The 20,721-nt window shown below is 41.1% G+C and overlaps 1 protein-coding gene across 5 annotated transcripts in view; it reads right to left on the bottom strand.

Annotated features, from left to right (window-relative positions):
* The window catches only part of tchp (trichoplein, keratin filament binding), a 525,906-nt gene that overhangs the window by 299,955 nt on the left and 205,230 nt on the right, over nt 1-20,721 (bottom strand). For all 5 annotated transcript variants that reach the window (XR_007249948.2, XR_007249949.2, XM_048555829.2 and 2 more), the window contains one exon: nt 19,704-19,834. Coding sequence is in view for 3 of the 5 variants with exons in the window: in XM_048555829.2 (XP_048411786.1) it covers nt 19,704-19,834 (131 nt within the window). In the remaining 2 variants the exon portion in view is untranslated. The remainder of the gene's footprint in view (nt 1-19,703; nt 19,835-20,721) is intronic.

The raw sequence follows: 20,721 nt of genomic DNA, 5'->3' as shown, positions 1-20,721 counted from the left end.
TGTACTACATTGGATTTTGATTATATACAATTAATTTTCAAAGGGGGAAACCAACAAAGAGCTTTTCTGTCAGGACACATTATCACAACATGAAATAAAATCTTCTGACAATAGACAATTAGGGAAAGAATCATCAGCTATCCTCAGCATGTCTAAACGTTTACTCTAGGCAATAGTTTCTTAAAATTGCAAGGCTGCTATAATCACATAATTTTATGTATTTAGTTTTTCAGAAAATAAATCTAAAAGGAAGAAGCCCAACTGTCATTCAGTTATGCTTCTTTTATATGTTGAATAAGCTGGTTTCATCACAGCCGTTTGCAGAATTAGATTACCTCAGGGCAAGTAGTTTATTATCTGTAGTCAAAGCGTCACCACAAATACCATTCTACACATAGAAGTGTCACATTCTATTTGTCTCCACACAGCAGTATTAACAGGGCAGCAGCCAGGCAGACAAACTCAAACGATTAGAAATGGAAATGGATGATTTAGAAATGGACTAAATGGAAAATAAAACAGGCTGGAAATACAATGCATTTTCCAATTCACATTTTTACTTGGTTTTCTAGTTTCTTTGCCAGTTTTAAATTTGAAGAAAAGTAAATAGTACAACATTCGAGTGTTTTCTGGCTGGTGTACTGAAAACACTTAACATTCACAGGTGAAGATCTCAGCACAAAGAATGGGATCAATTTTCTTAAACCAAATTTAAATGCAGCAAAATCTGACAGCACTCATTCCAGCCAGACATTTGAATGACAAAAGAAAATTCCTATTAAAACAAATACAGCTTCTAAAGATTTTCATAACCAGTCTTTTATAAACAATTGTTACTAATACTTGAACAAATTGTGTCATGTTTAGTAATGTGATGTTTCATATGTCAATGTAAGTAATGAAAGACTTTTCATTTATTATCAATAAATTTACAAATTTGCTCAATTTCCTTTTCTTTTCTCTCCTTCCAAATGGTGTTTGGAGTTACAAGGTGAATGGTTTTTCAGGTATTGATCAACACAAGTCTGCACTCAATCTCTACACTGTGAAAGCAGTCTCTGATCATCCATTTTCCTGCAAGATCAAAATCCAAAAAACCACTGTTTAACCCCATTCCACCTGGGTTAACTGCAAGTGGATCACAATGTTTTTAAGAATATTGTATGGATAATACAGTTGAGAAAAGGCAAACACTAGTTTCACCAGAATCACCTTGGAAATCAGACTTGTAAATATTGTTGTATATACACCAGTTAATCCACTTGTGAAATCTTGGTGACTTCAACACTATCTTCCAGAGTAAATCAGAGAAAATCAATTTGTAGTCCAAACAGAGCATCTATTCTAAGTAATTGTAAAAACAACAGCATTAGTTGTATGGTAGGTGTTTAGTTTAAGAACAATTTTGGTTAAAGCAGAATTGTTAAATGGAATTAAAATAGTATCAGTGATAATGGGAACTGCAGATGCTGGAGAATCCAAGATAATAAAATGTGAGGCTGGATGAACACAGCAGGCCAAGCAGCATCTCAGGAGCACAAAAGCTGACGTTTCAGGCCTAGACCCTTCATCAGAGAAGGTTCTAGGCCCGAAACGTCAGCTTTTGTGCTCCTGAGATGCTGCTTGGCCTGCTGTGTTCATCCAGCCTCACAGTTTATTATCATTGTTAAATGAATGTCAGGAGGCTCTGGGTAAAACTGAAGAAAGTCTGGCTTGGGAATTTCCAACACCATAACAACAGAAATTACTTTCACAGTTGAAAAGGTAGGGCTATTACATGGTTAATGACTGCATCTTTGACGTTAATACTTCTACGTACACAAACAGGCTGAATAACTTCAGATCTAATTCCCTCAATGAAGTGATACAAACTCACTTATACTGCGATATTCAGGGGCCCAACCAATAATAAGAGAAACTTAAAGATAAGGATAATTAGGAAAAGTCACAAACGGAGTCAGACATAGTAGGAACTGCTGATGCTGGAGAATCTGAGCTAACAAGGTGTAGAATTGGATAAACACAGCAGGTCAAGCAGCTCCAGAGGAGCAGGAAAGCTGATGTTTCGGGTCTGTACTTTCTAAAGAAGGGTTCAGACCAGAAACGTCAGCCTTCCTGCTCCTCTGATGCTGCTTGGCCTGCTGTGTTCATCCAGCACTACACCTTGTTAGCTCACAAAGAAAGTTCTGTTTTTCCAAAGTAACATGGGTACATGGCCAGAAACGATTAACGAATGGGTGTGCTGGTCCAGGGTCAGAGAAAACATTTAGTACTCCATACATTTTAGAAGATTGCATAGAACATACAAGTACATTTAAAACAAAAATCAAAGAACTGCAGATGCTGGAAATCAAGCAAAAATGAAAATTGCAGGACAAACTTGGGTCTGGTGGCATCTGTGGTCAGGAAGCAAAGTTAGTGTTTCAGATCCAGCTACTCATCAGAATACTGAACTAAACCAATAAGTGCTTTCTCTCCACAGATGCTGCCGGGCCTGCTAAGTTTTTCATCTGTGTGTGTTTTTGGACAGACAAGTGAATGGGTAAAGATCAGTTGCATGGAATCAATAACTGTTAATTGGGAGCATTGGTAGCTGAAAATGGGATGATGTGGGAGCAGGCCATAAGATGACAAGGCTATGTGTGGGGGGCCTGGAGTAGGGACATGAGAAAACGCTTAGGCCCTAGAATTATTGAACTCGATAGAGTCCTGAAGGCAGCAGAGTCCCCAGATGGAAATGAGATGCAGTGCTTCCAGCTAGTGCTGAGCTTCGCTGGAGAACAGCAACAAATTTGTGAGAGAGATGCTGATGAGGAAACATGGGGTGTTGAAGTGATGGGCAACAAGGACTCGGGGTCACTTTTACGACTAGAACATTGGCTTTCATGAAAGCCAACGCCCAGTTTGCATTTCATCTCGTGGTGTACAGGAAGCCACGCTGTAAGCGGTGAATATAGGAGACTACACTGAGTAAAGTGCAGGTAAATTGCTGTTTCATCTGGAAGGTGTATCTGGGGCCTTCGATAGTGAGCAGGGAGGAAGAAAACAGGCAGGTATTACACTTTATGTGATTGCATGGGAAAGTGCCATGGAAGTGTTGGGAGTAGAGCAGCAGTGGACCGGAGGGAACAGTTTCTATGGAAGGCTGACAAGGGAGGAGAGGAGGAATGTGTGTCTACTGATGGCGTCCTACTGGAAGTGGCAGAAATGGTGGCTAACAATCCATTGGATGTGGATATTGGTGGGGTGATAAGTGAGGACCAGTGGAACCCTTTCACTGTTGCGGAAGGTAATAGAGAGAAGGCATGGGGAAAGCGCAGGAGCTGTGTTAGACATGGCTGAAGGCCCGGTCATCCATGGTGGTGGAGAATCCTTGGTTGAGGGAGCAAGTGGACATTTAGGAGGCCCTCTTGTTGAAGCCAGCATCATTGGAACACATGCAATAGAGACAGAGACACTGACAGAAAAGAACACAGTCATTATAGTAAGTAGGGTGTGAAGATGTATAGTCAAGGTAACTGTGAGCCTGTGGGTTTGTAGAGGATATCAGTACCCAGCCTATCCCCAAAAATGGATGCAGATGTCAAGAAAGGGAAGACAGGAGTCAGAGATGGACCACATGTAAGTGGCAGTGGGTGGAAATTGGAAGTGAAATTGATAAAATTTTCCAATTTCAGACAAGGGACAGAAGTAGCAATGATGATGTCATCAACGTACTGGAGAAAGAGTTGTGGGAGGGACCCACAGTGGACTGGTACAAGGAATATTCCACGCATCCTACAAAAAAAAAGAGAGACAAGCCTTCCTGGGACCTATGAGTGTACGCATGGTCACACCAAAAGTACACAGGTTTTGTCTGATGTTTGGACAGCAAAGCAATGCAACATATCCATGCTCCCAAATTAACATTTCTGTCACCCCACCAAGTGACAAAATGTACTCTGAGAAGTGCAAGGATGTATGTGCACACTGCAGCCATGACAAATTCTCTACTTTGCACGTGGAATACACAGTATGGGATCAAGGGTTATGGGGAGAAGGCATGAGAATGTGGCTGAGAAACATACCAGCTATAAACTGAATTGGCCCGTCACATCTACTCTGCCAAACTGCCTGATGTTCCTATATCTTATGGTCTCATTTGATTGTGACTGTGACAACAGTTGACTTTAATCAAGTGCTAAATGTCCCAAACTTCACAGTGTAGCATGGTGCTGGGCTCTGGAGGGAACAGAGAAAAAGGTTTACAAAAGTCACGCCTTACAGGGGTAGCTCACCATAAAATCAAGCTCTGCCATACCTAGACTTATCACAAAAATAAAGATTTTAATCAAGCAATGCAAAAAATTCCCCAATTTATCTGTCAGTTTAGACCCAGGTTGAAAGAAAGCATGGACCAGTTTATGTAATAAACAAGAATTGCTATTCATCACAAATGAATACATTCTAGCTACAGGTAAATGACAAAACTGTACTACTTAAAGCATTAAACCCCCTATAAAGAAGCTCACTCTACGCAAACATTCAGGTGGTTAAAAATAATTAGTGTGTTAATCAGCAGAGGGAAATCAAAGCTGGGAAGACAGTTCAATTGGCCCTTGTCTGCAGGGTTATTTTTTGAAAAAATTCATTCATTCATGGGATAAATACGTTGCTGGGGAAGTCAGCACTTATTGCTATTTATTTACTGTGGATCTGGAGTCACATGGAAGCCAGACTAAAAAAGGACATTAGTGAACCAGGTAAATATTTCTGACAGAACAGATTTGTGGTCACCATTAGACACCTAATTCCGGACTTTTATTGAATTCAAATTCCATCTGTTGTGGGATTGAACCTGGTTCCCCAGAATGACCTGGGTCTCTGCTTCAACAATAATACCACCAGGCTTTTAAAAAAAAAAGTAGCCAATGAAGCTCTAGCAATTTTTGTTAGCATGGATTTCGCCATTCTCAATGTTTGATTCTGGCAGCAGCTACAGGGTTCTCGGATGCCAGAAAGCGATGTGATTGAACTGGATTGGCAGCCTATGATAGTGAAATATTCTTATAGACAGCAAAATAGGAAGACAATGTAACGACTGTCCTTTAGTCTCTAACAACTTTATAGAGCCAAAAAGCGCAATATGAAATGAACAATACACTAGAGATCAAGGTGGAACTCAATTTCAAAATTATAAACAGAATTTTACATTAAAATTATGGCTTATTATAGTGAATTTTTACATTTCATAAACATAGAATTAGCTTCATGGCTGTGCACTCAGTCCTGCCACCCAGTTATACCTCATTCAACAAGACATCATTGAACCATACAGTACAGAAAACATTTCAGCCCATTGAGTCTGTACTGCCAAAAATTGACTAGTGCCTACATTAGTCTCACTTTCATGTTCACAGCCTTGGACAAGCATTTGAAGTGGCATAACATTCTATATTTTAAAAGGTGCGAGGTTACCTGCCCCAACTACACTCCTGAGCAGTGCATTCCAGATCCACCCAATGGGTGAAAAAAATTCCCGGAAATCCTCTGAACCCCCTTCCTTTCACTTTTAAAGTGTGCCTCCTTGTTCTCGACCCTTAGTCGAAGGGGAACAGCTGTTTTAGTCTGTCCATATCCCTCAATCTTAAACACCTCCACCAAAATCCCCTCTCAACCTTCTCCACTTCAAAATGAACAATCCAAGTTTATCCAGCCTCTCTTCAGTTGAAATGCTCCATCCCTGGTAATATCCTAGGTGAATCTTCTCTGCACCTCGTCTAGTATAATCACATCCTTCCTCTGGTGTGGTAACCAGAATTACACATAGGCATGTGTATTTTCCAAAGTTTTGTTTGAAAAGAAGATAATGACAAACATGAAAATTTTTACCAGTATAAGTAAGAGCATATTTTCAATCTGGCAGATACAGTGCAATTCATGGATGAGCAGCAAACTACTAACAGCAAAATCTACTTGTAAATTTAAATGCTTGTGTGCATGACACCTAAACTTTCTGCAAGTTTCAGTTATTCTGACTGTGAATGGTATGTTTTGTTGTCAGGATAAATGCAGCCGTTTAAAACTTCATGATATTACCCTCTTTTAAAGACTACTATTCAAAAATATTACACATTGCCTAACCAGTAAAGTCTTGTAATATTTCTAATGAATGAATTAAACATTGTTTACAGCAAATAAATTAATGTTGAAATCTATTTAAAATATTTGGATCAGTTTACAACTTTGGTTTTGTTTATCTAGCCCCTCTCATTTATTTAGTTATGGCAAAAATTCTCCTGGATGAGATATAACTAAATTAATTGCACTATTTGCAGCTAGTAAAGATTTTGACTACTTATTCTAAGATCGGCAAGACGTTTAACAGATTGCTAATAGTACTGTTTCTCAGCTCTACACAACTGTATAGAGAAAAGGAGATATCAACTGGCACATGATTTCATGCAACTACATCATAATAATTAAAATTAATCTTAATCTGAATATTCTTACATTGATTATGGTTTATCTCAACAGTCAAATAGAAAGTAATATGAACAAGATGGTCAATAATCATCAGTTAATCCATGAAATTACTAGAAAACAATACCACTAAATGGAAAGTCAAAAGGTAATAGACAGAAAGTAATTTTACTTACCTGCATAACTACTTATGGAGAAACACAAGAAAACAATTTGGTGCTTTCAAGGCATTGTGCTCAGATATTTGGAAAATATTAAACTGCAAAGTTTGGAAGAACGATCAAGAGCTAAGACGAACCCGGAAGACTGCAGCTAAGGTAAGGCAGTTTTTAAAAATTATTTACCGGTAGCGGGCAGCGGTGTTTTTCTCTTTCACAGAAGGACCGGGAGCAGCGGAGGAAGTGACGACGACCAGAGGGGCAGCCGGGAAGGAAAGCAAGGACCATATATCTCAGCAAGGCGGCTAAACCAGAGACTCTACAACTGTAGTGTCTCCCACCCACCCTCCTCCTCTAACCTGGTTAATAAGGTAAGGTTCATCTAAAAACTCTATTGAATATAAGTTTGTTATTAATTTTATAGCAACTTGAACTAAGCTTTCTACTTTAGTACTGAGTGGGTGTTCAGATAAAAGTGGGGTATGGATGCTAGGGCAGTTGCTTGCTCCTCCTGCAGAATGTGGCAGGTGGGAGACATGGCACACGTCTCCGCTGGCTACATCTGCGGGAAGTGCACCCAACTCCAGCTCCTTGAAAACCGTGTTAGGGAAATGGAGCCGGAGCTGGATGAACTACGGATCATTCGGGAGGCAGAGGGGGTAATTGAGAGGAGTTACCGGGAGTTGGTCACTCCTAAGGCTCAGGACAAGGATAGATGGGTTACAGTTGGGGGAGGAAGGGGGACAGACAGAGTGCAGAGATCCCCTTTGGGCATTCCCCTCAGCAATAAGTATACCGTTTTGGATACTGCCGGGGGGGGGGGGGGGGGGGGGGGGGGGGGGGGGGGCGTGCGGGGGGATGATCTACCAGAGGAAAGCCATAGTAGTCAGTTCTCTGGCACTGAGCCTGACACTGTGGCAAAGAAGGGAAGGGGGCAGAATAGAAAAGTACTCGTGGTAGGGGACTCGATAGTTAGGGGAAATCGACAGGAGATTTTGTGGTTAGGATCGGGATTCCCAGAAGGTATGTTGCCTCCATGGTGCCAGGGTCCGGGACGTCTCCGATCAGGTGTATAAGGTTCTAAAAGGGGAGGGTGAACAGCCAGAAATCGTGTTACATATTGGCACTAATGATATAGTTAGAAAAAGGATTGAGGATATAAAAAGTGATTTCAGGGAGTTAGGATGGAAGCTGCAAAGCAGGACGAACAGAGTAGTGTTCTCTAGTTTACTACCGGTGCCACGAGATAGTGAGGCGAGGAACAGGGAGCAGGCGCAGCTTAACATGTGGCTGCTGCGCAGCTGGTGTAGGAGGGAGGGCTTCAGATATGTAGATATTGGGATGCCTTCTGGGGAAGGTGGGACCTGTACAAGGACGGGTTGCATCTGAACTGGAAGGGGACCAATGTCCTGGGTGGAAGGTTTGCTCAAGTAGTTCGAGAGGGTTTAAACTAGTATGGCAGGGGGTTGGGAACCTGAGCTGTATACCGGAGGTGAGAGTTGATGCAGATGAGGCAATAGCAAGAGGTAGACCAGCTAGTGGGAAGGATTTTCCTGGGAAGGAACCAAGGGATCGGTTAAAGTGTGTTTGCTTTAACGCAATGAGTATCAGGAATAAAAAGTGTTGAACTTAGAGCATGGATCAGTACCTGGTGCTATGATGTTGTGGCCATAACAGAGACATGGGTTTCTCATGGGCAGGAATGGTTGCTGGATCTTCCAGGGTTTAGAGCATTTAAAAAGAATAGGGAGGGGGGGAAAAAAAGAGGAGGGGGTGTAGCACTACTAATCAGAGAGGGTATCACAGCTACAGAAGCTTCCATTGTCGAGGAAGATCTGCCTACTGAGTCAGTATGGGTGGAAATTAGGAACAGCAAGGGAGTAGTCACCTCGTTAGGGGTTTACTACAGGCCCCCCAGTAGCAGCAGAGAGATTGAAAAAAGCATATGTCGGCAGATTTTGGAAAAGTGTGGACGTAGTAGGGTTGTTGTAATGGGTGACTTTAACTTTCCCAATATTGATTGGAACCTCCTTTGAGCAGAAGATTTGAATGGAGCTGTTTTCGTAAGGTGTGTTCAGGAGGGTTTCCTAACTCAGTACGTTGACAGGCCGACGAGGGGAGAGGCCATTCTAGACTTGGTGCTCGGAAACGAGCTGGGGCAGGTATCAGATCTTGTGGTGGGAGACCATTTTGGTGACAGTGACCATAACTGCCTCACATTCTACATAGCTATGGAGAAGGAGAGGATTAGGCAAAATGGGAGGATATTTAATTGGGGAAAGAGGAAACTATGATGCGATTAGACATGAGTTAGGAAGCATGGACTGGGAGCAATTGCTCCGTGGTAAAGGCACTATAGACATGTGGAGACTGTTTAAGGAACAGTTGTTGCACGTGATGAATAAATATGTCCCTCTGAAACAGGCAAGGCGAATGATAAAGGAACCTTAGATGACGAGAGTGGTGGAGCTTCTCGTCAAAAGGAAGAAGGTAGCTTACATAAGGTGGAGGAAGCTAGGGTCAAGCTCAGCTCTAGAGGATTACAGGCAGGCGAGGAAGGAGCTCAAAAATGGTCTGAGGACAGCCAGGAGGGGACACGAGAAAGGCTTGGCAGAATGGATAAGGGAGAGCACAAAGGCATTTTACACTTGTGTGAGGAATAAGAGAATGGTCAAAGAAAGAGTAGGGCCCATCAGGGATAGCATAGGGAACTTGTGTGTGGAGTCTGAGGAGGTAGGGGAAGCCCTAAATGAGTTTTTTGCTTCTGTCTTTACGAAAGAAACAAACTTTGTAGTGAATGAAACCTTTGAAGAGCAGGTGTGCATGCTGGAATGGATAGAGATACAGGAAGCTGATATGCTGAAAATTTTGTCAAACATTAAGATTGACAAGTTGCCAGGCCCAGACCAGATTTGTCCTCAGCTGCTTTGGGAAACGAGAAATGCAATTGCTTCGCCACGCGAAGATCTTTGCATCCTTGCTCTCCACTGGAGTCGTACCTGAGGACTGGAGAGAGGCAAATGTAATTCCTCTCTTCAAGAAAGGAAATAGGGAAATCCCTGGCAATTACAGACCAGTAAGTCTCACGTCTGTTGTCTGCAAGGTGTTAGAAAGGATTCTGAGGGATAGGATTTATGACCATCTGGAACAGCATGGCTTGATTAAATGCAGTCAACACGGCTTTGAGGGGGGCAGGTAATGCCTCACAAACCTTATCGAGTTCTTTGAGGATGTGACTAGAAAAGTTGATGAGGGTTGAGCTGTGGATGTGGTGTATATGGACTTCAGCAAGGCATTTGATAAGGTTCCCCATGGTAGGCTCATTCAGAAGGTCAGGAGGAATGGGATACAGGGGAACTTAGCTGTCTGGATACAGAATTGGCTGGCCAACAGAAGACAGCGAGTGGTAGTAGAAGGAAAATATTCTGCCTGGAAGTCAGTGGTGAGTGGTGTTCCACAGGGCTCTGTCCTTGGGCCTCTACTGTTTGTAATTTTTATTAATGACTTGGATGAGGGGATTGAAGGATGGGTCAGCAAGTTTGCAGACGACACGAAGGTTGGAGGTGTCGTTGACAGTATAGAGGGCTGTTGTAGGCTGCAGTGGGACATTGACAGGATGCAGAGATGGGCTGAGAGGTGGCAGATGGAGTTCAACCTGGATAAATGCGAGGTGATGCATTTTGGAAGGTCGAATTTGAAAGCTGAGTACAGGATTAAGGATAGGATTCTTGGCAGTGTGGAGGAACAGAGGGATCTTGGTGTGCAGATACATAGATCCCTTAAAATGGCCACCCAAGTGGACAGGGTTGTTAAGAAAGCATATGGTGTTTTGGCTTTCATTAACAGGGGGATTAAGTTTAAGAGTCGTGAGATCTTGTTGCAGCTCTATAAAACTTTGGTTAGGCCGCACTTGGAATACTGCGTCCAGTTCTGGTCGCCCTATTATAGGAAAGATGTGGATGCTTTGGAGAGGGTTCAGAGGAGGTTTACCAGGATGCTGCCTGGACTGGAGGGCTTATCTTATGAAGAGAGGTTGACTGAGCTCGGACTTTTTTCATTGGAGAAAAGGAGGAGGAGAGGTGACCTAATTGAGGTATACAAGATAATGAGAGGGATAGATAGAGTTGCTAGCCAGAGACCATTTCCCAGGGCAGAAATGGCTAACATGAGGGGTCATAGTTTTAAGCTGGTTGGAGGAAGGTGTAGAGGGGATGTGAGAGTCGGGTTCTTTACACAGAGTTGTGAGAGCATGGAACGCGTTGCCAGCAGCAGTTGTGGAAGCAAGGTCATTGGGGACATTTAAGAGACTGCTGGGCATGCATATGGTCACAGCAATTTGAGGGTGCATACATGAGGATCAATGGTCGGCACAACATCGTGGGCTGAAGGGCCTGTTCTGTGCTGTACTGTTTTATGTTCTATAACAGAAATGTGGTGTAGATTTTCTTGGTGTAATCTTAATATGTCAATTTGAATGCATGGAGCATTAGATTCAGCAGTTAATAATTAGCAGATATCTTCTTAGGTGAGAAGCATACATACTTCGGGTAGCATTTTCTGAAATTGTCGAAATTGTCACTGTGACAGGACTGGAAATGTGCAGTGTTGGATTGTGGGCAGGCCAGCTGGCTGATCAGTTAGCTATTCACAGTCAAGCGTGATGAATCATGTAGTGAGTCAACAAACAGATGGACTGGAACAAAAGCACGTTCTTTGAACCTGCTTTGCCATTCAGTAAGATCATGGCTGATCCGATTTTAACAACTCTACAAGGGAATGGGATTGTACACAAATTTGAGCTAAGTCTTTGTTCTCCACTGCAGGTCCTCAACCTTCCCCCAGATCTGATGGTACAGAAAACTCGTTTATTCGGTAGCCTTTAAGTACTGGAATCTCAGAGTGTACTGGCTTTGACAGAATTTCTAAAGTTGGGGCTTTGAAATTCAGCTGATTGCCTAGCAGATAGTGCTCACCCATTCATCATTCCTCAGAGGCCGTTTTCTGAAAAGCATCTGTAACAGAGGCACTCTATATATAGCGGGTCTATGCACGACCCTTTGTGTTACAACGTTTAGATATTTACAGTGTAGTGTGACACACAAGTGATTCCATTTAAAAATTACAACTCTAATGTTGCTTCTAAGAGAGCATGCATATGTGTTTGTTTGTGCCAAACGTTCTGCAGTACTTTTCTTTCGAACTTCTGAAGTTGAAAAATAGAGTGGTCTCAAGGTGCTCCTGAAATTTTAACTAAGGAGCAAAGCTTGAGATGTTGCAGGGCCTCATTTTGACTACAATCAGGGTGCAATGAGGGTGTCACAGACTGTATCGTGCTGCTCCTCTACCCTAACAGGTGCTGCTGCCACACCATCCATTCCTCCATGGACATTAGGTTCTTCTTCTTCTTCTTCACCAAGGTTCCCTTGACAGCACTTATGATTTAGAAGGACATGGTCAGGTGGATATACCTGTAGAGTCTCCTAAATGTCACTCGCTGTCCTGATTCAGATATATTGCCATTTGTCCAGTGTTGCAGGGTCCCTCCTTCAGCTGTGATCATTCCCTCTGCTAGCCAGTGTTTTTAGTTCAACTCACAATCCCCACCATTGACAGCACCACTTAACTCAACAATTCCTCATTGGGAAGTTCACTCTGTTAGCACCCCACCCAACGGAACAATCACACCCATGATGTCAGGCCCATACCTCCTCTGCACATAAGGGCACCCTTCCTTTCCCAGAGGCCACAACCCTCAGGACATAAGGTCATCCACTCCTTCACACATTCCTAAACCCTTCCTTCCTCGTTCAGAATTTCCCCTTTGCTGCCATCCAATGTTAATTATTGATTCCATTCATGGAGCAATATTCTTCAGAAGAAATTAAAAGGAACTCCTACTTCTCATTCCAAATATATCTACATGACTTTGACCTTCTGCAGGCCATTTCATTGCAATATTGAATCGAGGGCACACGTCTCATTTGTGGATTACTAAATTGGAAAATATTACTTAATTCTAGCACAATTACGTTTTAATGAGCATGAATGACATGCAAATATATTCAAAGAGGCTTCTGGATGCTTGCTGTCAAGACTTCTTTTGGTCTCCTGCACAATTGAATTCCCCTGCTTGCCTCACTTCCTGCTCCCAGGAGCATCACAAGATTCTGCCCTTTCGGTGTGGTGCACTGAATTCAATTTTCAATTCAATCTCATCCCTTTGTTCTCAAAATAAAAAAGGTACTCTTTCTACAAATAATTACCAACTTGATGCTCCAGTTAGAGAGTTCTCTACAATTCAATTTTTGTATGAGTCTCAAAGGAAGCAATTATGAACCTAACTTTAGTTAGCACCAACTAGAAAAGAAAAAGCCAGCAAAAATATACTTCAATTAAAATAGCCATTGAAACAATACCACAACTCAAACTGGAATGTTAGCCATGCCCTAGTTCATATGGGCAAAATGTTGCAGAAAGATTTAAGTAACTGAAGCATAAAATTGGTTAAACTCTTACACATTCTGCTTATTGTAGAGCAAAATAGATCACATTATTACAACAAACGAGGCAGTCATCGATCTGTTGCAAGTTTTGACCAAAGCCTACCAGATATCCAAGAAAAGCTCCAGTTTGAAGTGGAGAATAGGGAGGGTATGGGATTTTTAAAAAAAATAAGATCAATAACATGCAACTTCACAAGTCTCAAAATATTTTGGCTTCATCTTTAAAAACTTTTTTTAGAAAAATCACTAATTTATGGATACTAACATCTAACCACTATGTTGGCCAGGTAGGTGTTCACTTGTGAAGCGGATTCATTTACTCTCAATTGAAAAGCCAGAGGACAAGTTAAACATCAGGCTAATTAATGGAGCTTGTAAGAAGCAAATTAGCTAAACTGCAGTTTTGATTTCTGTGAAATGCTTTTCCAGTAAAGAAAATGCCAATAACCAATTTGTATAACTTACATATCATAATTTAATAACATGAATCTACAGCCTGGAAAATGGATTTTAAATAATGGTGCATTGATGTGAGAATGGGAGCCCTCCAAGTCCACAGAAGTAATTGCTGGACTAACAAATCATATACACCATACTTAACACTCTTGTTATTCATCCAATTATGAAATCGTACCATTTACAGCTTGAAATTAGATCCCGCACATGGTCAGAAGAGGCCTTTCTATTAGGCTGTTAGGTATGAATCACAAAAGAGAATAGTTTTGCTATATTTTAACATCGACATTTACCCTAGATTGAGACTTTCCTGTAACTGAACAAGATAACAAAAAAAATGCATCTTGTGTCCCTTTTCAGCAGGTTTAATAGTAGTGATTATTCCCAAGAAATGTGACATCAAAATTTTCAGATATGGCTCCAAATTTGGATAAATGGCTCATGCACTTCCCAAACAAGCAGCAAACAAACTCAAATTTCACCTTTCAGGGCAATAATTTCTAGCCTTGTCAGCGATTTCCAGATTTTAAGATTAGAGTACAGAGATTGAAACATTGTGTTCTTCACAGCTCTGGGGAGTAATGAGGGGTAAGGAATACTTATTTAACAAACCCTTCCTCCAGATGCTTAGTGTAGACCGGAATCCATCACAGTTATATATAGCCTTGGAAAAGGTGGGCCAGTTGACCCTTCTCAATTTTCTGCTTCCTTATTTGGAACAGTGTGGCAGCAATAGGGTCAAAATACATCCATCGTTACCTGTCCAAGATGGACAATGTTTCACAAAGAAGTCTAATATTCCCTTGAGAAGAAGCAAGAAGTTTAAAGTATAACTGTCAAAAATATTCAATACTTTCTGTATAAGCTACACTTCATTTGAACCTTCGTTTCCCCTCTAGATTAAAATATTAAATTATTTATGTAGTTGTAACCGAAGTTTATTGTGCTTCATAAACTACAGCATATAATGAAATATAGTGTATGAGTGAACGGCTTGTAATATTAGAGATACAATTCATTGCAACCTCTTCTTTCTCTCCCAGCCTCTGACAATCAGCAATTGAAAGGACTGTGCTTAAATGAGGACAACGGAGAAGTAAATAATAACTCCGAAAAATGATTAGCATAAAGGAGACAGTGGTGCCTGTCACAAAGTGTATGCCAAAAGCTACCCTTCCCTTCCTCAATTAACTGCTGTTGAAGCCTGATAAAGCGGATAAGATGAAGGATAATTTTGCATAAGTGTATGTAGATTCATCTTTATTTATTACACAGCATTCAATACTTGTATGTCTGTCTGACTGTCATCTAATGCATAGCACAATACCATAAATATCTGCCACAAATATTTGAAAAAATCTTTTGGTTAAAAACAAATCCAATTGTTATTGCGGTCGAGGACAACTTTTCTTAGAAAAAAACAAAACAGCTACGGAATTGCGCTTTTCCAAATTAAAATGTTACACTATTTACTGTTCTTGTCTTGAGTTCCAAAGTTGAAATTCTTCATCTATTTCTTGAAAGCTGAAATCAAATAGTTCACTTTAAATGAGCTGATCAGGAGTGGCACAAGGAGAAAAGCAGAATACCATTTCTGATGGATTATTGTTCCCATTGTGATATTGAGAACAGATTGCCAGAGTCTGGTCAGAAACTCCATACACAAAATGTTTTTCCTCAGACAAGCCAAAACAGCAAACGATAGTCCACGTGGTCTCAAGGGCCTGTACAATTGCAGTAAGAATCCCTGATCTGGTACTCTAATCATCTTGCTATGAAGGCCAACATATCATATGCCTTTAATCACCACCTCCTGTCTTCAGGTGTTAGGCTCTAAATTAAAAATACAAGACCTCTTGGATAGTAATCTCTGGATTATTGTCTCAGCCATTTGCAATTTGGCATAGAGAGCAAACAGATCAGGAAAATTAACACACTTGGCAAAAGAATGATGTGAAATGGGGGTTGGGGAGGATGTCTTTTCAGGGGACATTGCATGGATTTTGGAAAAATCAAGATCTAGAGCAATCACCAAGTAGAGAATGGATTGGAAAATCAAGGTAGCTACAAATCTGTTTAACATTATGGTTATGTTATTTTGAACTCTCAAAAAATAGATTAATTAGCTAGTAAAAAGGTGTTCAAAGATTAAAAGAAACTCGGATATACTTTTGAAAGGTAGGTCATGCTTGTTCAATCCAACTAAAACTTTTGAGTTCACTTGCAAGGTGGATAAGGAACTGCCTATTTGTCTTGCTTATGTAGACTTGGAAGGCATTTAGAGAAATACCACACAGAAATGATTAGCAGCAAAAAAATGCAAGTTCATAGAGTTAGCGTTGCTATTGAGTTACTAGGTAGCAGATCATTTAGGAGTAAAAGGAAAATTCTCTTACTTAGTGGAATACATGTGTTATCCGAGTATGTTCTGTATATTTGGGAGTGGCTCAGTGGTTAGCACTGCTGCCTCTCAATGTCAGTGAGTTAGGTTCAATTCCGTTCTCAGGTGACTGTCTATGCACAGTTTGCACATTCTCCTTGTGTCTGCGTGGGTTTTCTCCGTGTGCTCCAGTTTATCCCCTGTCCCACCAGTCCCCCAAAAATGTGCAGGCTAGGTGCATTGGCGGTGTTAAATTGCCTGTAGTATTCAGGGATGTGTAGATTAGGTAGGCTATAGGTCTGGATAGGATGATTGAGGGTGGTCAGTGTGGACTCAATGGGTCGAATGGCTTGCTTCCACATTGCAGGGATTCTATGACGGGAATTAAAATTAAATGAAATATATAGTGGGTAAATGAATTGAGCACAGATTAGCCATTAGCCATGACCTAACTGAATGACAGAACGTGTTCAAGAGGGTGAATGCAATGTCTGTGTTCCTATTACCTCAAATGATTTTAAATCTCTTCTCATACAGCCACACTTTGCAAAAATCACCTCCTTTTAAAAATATGTATCAGAGATAGTGGGAACTGCAGATGCTGGAGAATCCAAGATAACAAAGTGTGAAGCTGGATGAACACAGCAGGCCAAGCAGCATCTCAGGAGCACAAAAGCTGACGTTTCGGGCCTAGACCCTTCATCAGAGAGGGGGATGGGGTGAGGATTCCGGAATAAATAGGGAGAGAGGGGGAGGCGGACCGAAGATGGAGAGAAAAGAAGATAGGTGGAGAGGAGAGTATATGTGGGGAGGTAGGGAGGGGATAGGTCAGTCCAGGGAGGACGGACAGGTCAAGGAGGTGGGGTGAGGTTAGTAGGTAGGAAATGGAGCCTGCAGCCCAATGGTATCAATGTGGACTTCACCAGCTTCAAAGTCTCCCCTTTCCCCACCGCATCCCAAAACCTGCCCAGCTCTTCCCCTCCACCCACTGCATCCCAAAACCAGCCCAGCCTGTCTCTGCCTCCCTAACCCGTTCTTCCTCTCACCCATCCCTTCCTCCCACCCCCAAGCCGCACCTCCATTTCCTACCAACCACCTCATCCCATCTCCTTGACCTGTCCATCTTCCCTGGATTGACCTATCCCCTCCTCTCCATCTTCGGTCCGCCCTCCCCCCCTCCCTATTTATTCCAGAACCCTCACCCCATCCCCCTCTCTGATGAAGGGTCTAGGCCCGAAACGTCAGCTTTTGTGCTCCTGAGATGCTGCTTGGCCTGCTGTGTTCATCCAGCTTCACACTTTATTATCCTTTTAAAAAATAGCCTGTTTCATGATAGTTAAAAAACAATAACCAGAAGGCATGATCAACAAAGTTAATTTTGTTTTAAATGCTGAAAATACACAGAAGATTTGGCAGCATCTGTGGAGAAAGAAACTGTTAAAACTGAGTTGTAAATTTTTTTACAGAACTATTTCTCATTCTGTAGAAGGGTTGTTTTCAACTTGAAAAGTTAATTTTGTTTTGAGGCCTCTTCTGGAATACTGTTTCCTATAACTGGGCAACAAGAACTGGACAGATATTATCAAGTTGGAGAGGGTTTACAAGAGATTTACCAGGATGTTGCTGGGTATGGAAGGTTTGAATTATAAAGAAAGGCTGGGACTTTCCTCCCTGGAGTGTATGAGGTTGACATAAGTTTATAAAATAATGAGATATAGATAAAGAGTAATGGTAGTTGCCTCTTCTTAAGGATGAGGGATTTCAAGACTAGGGGGCATATTTTTAAGGTGAGAAGAGAGATTTAAAAAGACATAAGATGCAAGTTTTTTTTTAAAAGAAACACAGAGCATGCTTTACATATAGAATGAATGTCCCGAGGAAGTGTTGCTTGGAGATACAATTAATGTTCGAAAGACATTTAGATAGATACATGAATAGAAAAAGATTTGGAGGGATATGGGCCAGGAGCAGGGAGGTGGGACTAAGTTTAGTTTGGGATTAATGTTCTCAATGGACGGGTTGGACTGAAGGGGTTGTTTCCATGCTGTGTGATTATGAATGTCCACTCGTGCCTCATTGCAAAACTTCGGAACATCATTCTACCAAATTCGTTATCACAGTTGTTCTGGCTGGATAAGCAAAAAAAAGTTTATCCATTTTTTATTTCATTGACAAGCTGTCCATTTTTAGTTGCATCTCTGATGAACATCACAGGGTTCTCAACTGTCATTTGGTCTTTCGTAATGCATGTATATCTCTAACCTTAAGCCAGTAGGCAATTGCACATTTTCATTTGTTAACCACAGGGATTACATCAGTCTCTACCACCACTAATATAACAAGGTGTAGAGCTGATCTTGCTATTTCAGATTCTCCAGCATCTGCAGTTCTTACTATCTCTATCATCACTAGTTCACTATTTACCATCTAGACCGAATACCAGCTGCAGTTTCACTTCTCCTTTCCAGAGGGATCACTTGTCTGAGTGATTCTTACTGCTCTCCTACTAATATCACACCTTCCAGCTACTTTTGCTGCAGCATGTCCCTACATGACTACAGCAAATGCAATGCATGTTCATTTTCCTTCAGAATCCCTTAATACTTCAACCAAGATTGTATGTATTCTTGTAGCTTGCATCAGTCCTTCTCCCAAAGTGCTCAACATCTCTTTGACCTGAGTAACTTTACAGATTACTGACATCTCTCACTTATTTTTGAACCAGTATGCTGTAGGTTGATTGGATTGGTCTTTGTCCATGGGATGGACAAGTAAATCTATGCTGCAGGTCTAGACTCTCAATTACAACATATTTTTAGTGGTACGTGCTGAATGCAATAGCCCCTTTACCCTATTTCTCAGGGCTAGTATATCTGCTGTATTTTTTTCCAGCATTTCCTGATTAATTTTGGTACTCATGATCAGCCGGAGACTTTTTCCTAGGGTGGAGGTAGCTAGTACAAGTGGGCATAGTTTTAAAGTGAGTGGAGGTAGATATAGGGGAGTCGTCAGAGGTAGGTTCTTTACTCAGAGTGGTCGGGGCGTGGAATGCATTGTCGGAGAGGGTAGTGGAGTCAGCCTCATTAAGGGTATTTAAGCGGCTACTAGATAGGCATATGGATGATAGAGATTAGGGTAAAAGTTCAACACAACATTGTGGGCTGAAGGGCCTGTAATGTGCTATACTGTTCTATGTTCCTGCTTTGTGTTATTACCATTTAAGTTATGCGCATTCCTTAGTTATAAGGTCTTTCAGTTGTCTCACCAGTATGATTTAATAGATTCCTGCATCTGCACTAGGTAGCTTGCTATCTTTCGCTCCTTCCCAATGTATTCGTATAGCCTGACAAAAGGAGACTGTTTGCCTTTCATTTTTGAAGATGGAATTACACAGCAAATAATTCTTGTTCAGATAATTGTACTATCAGCTGTGAACTTCAGTTAGTTTCTGCTTTTAATTCTGTTATCTACAGATTTAATTTTCACAAATCATCTTTTTAAGAAATGTAGGTTATATATTTCTCATACATTTTCCCTTGGATGTCAGAAGAATATACTGTTTGACTTTCCTGTCCTTTGAATTAGTTAGAAAACTTAACACCTTCATGGTTTTTGTTGTTTCTTTAGATTTTTAACAGTATACACAGGGAAGGTCTAAGTCAAGAAATGGGAATACAACCACCTCCCTACCCAAGAATCAGTATGGTGGAACTGATAAGCCCCCAGCTATCAAATCCAACTCACATTTCATAGATTCCAGTGTTTTACTGGGACATGATAAATGTTGCGAAGGTGGGTTCTGTGTTCGCTGAAGGCAGGCCAACATGATGGAGGAGCTGCGTCTATTCTCGCAGTCAACACCTTCAACTATCACACTGTTAAATGAAAAGAGATAAAGCATGAGAATCAAATAATATAAGAAAAGGAACATTTAAACATTTCAATGGTGAAATATTACACTGATGCATAATTCTGTGTAAATAAGGAACTGAAGGCCAACTAATTCAAACTACGAAATTTCTCAAAAATCAAGACTTCAATAACATGTCATTTCACCATTGACATCAAGTTATTGGAATAGTATTCTCCATTGTTTTTGCCAGGAATTTACTTTAAATTTTAAATCAAAGGACAACTAAGGTTTCATCATTTTGGTAATCAATTACAATGATAAATAAATCATTTAACTTTGATCACAACATCTTTAAACACTCTGCACTATCATGTAGCTTGGTGGAACTGGTCCAAGTCCAACCTTATCTGTTCAATGATCTAGCAAGTCACCTCCATTGGTCATATCCCACTCTTGTGCTGTTACCTTTGGTAACCCTCCATGGTTTATATTTAGCCCTCTATTCTAAGATGAATCCTTTGGCAACACAATTTGATAATACAACAATTTCCAGATGTACATTCACAACATCAAGGGTACAACAGCAGAAGGGGTTCTGTCACTGGATTGGGGATTCAGTAATCGCAGGTAAATGATCCAGAAATAAGTGTTCAAATTTTACCACAGTAGCTGAATAGTTAATTATATCTGGAATTTACAGCTAGCACCAGTTATGATAAAAAAATAGAACGACCAATTGTCATAATTGTCCATTCGGAAGAAAATCTGCCACTTATGCAATGCGTATGACTCTCAAGTGCTCTTTAAAAGTGGTCTAGCCAGTTACTCAGTTGTACTCAAGGCAGCAGCTGACCATCTCCTTCTCAAGATGAACTTGTGGTGGGTAACGAATGCTCATTAGCCAACATG

This window comes from Stegostoma tigrinum, chromosome 26 (genome assembly GCF_030684315.1).
Source record: "Stegostoma tigrinum isolate sSteTig4 chromosome 26, sSteTig4.hap1, whole genome shotgun sequence".
NCBI classification, from domain to species: Eukaryota; Metazoa; Chordata; class Chondrichthyes; order Orectolobiformes; family Stegostomatidae; genus Stegostoma; species Stegostoma tigrinum.
This window is presented reverse-complemented; position numbering and strand designations above follow the sequence as displayed.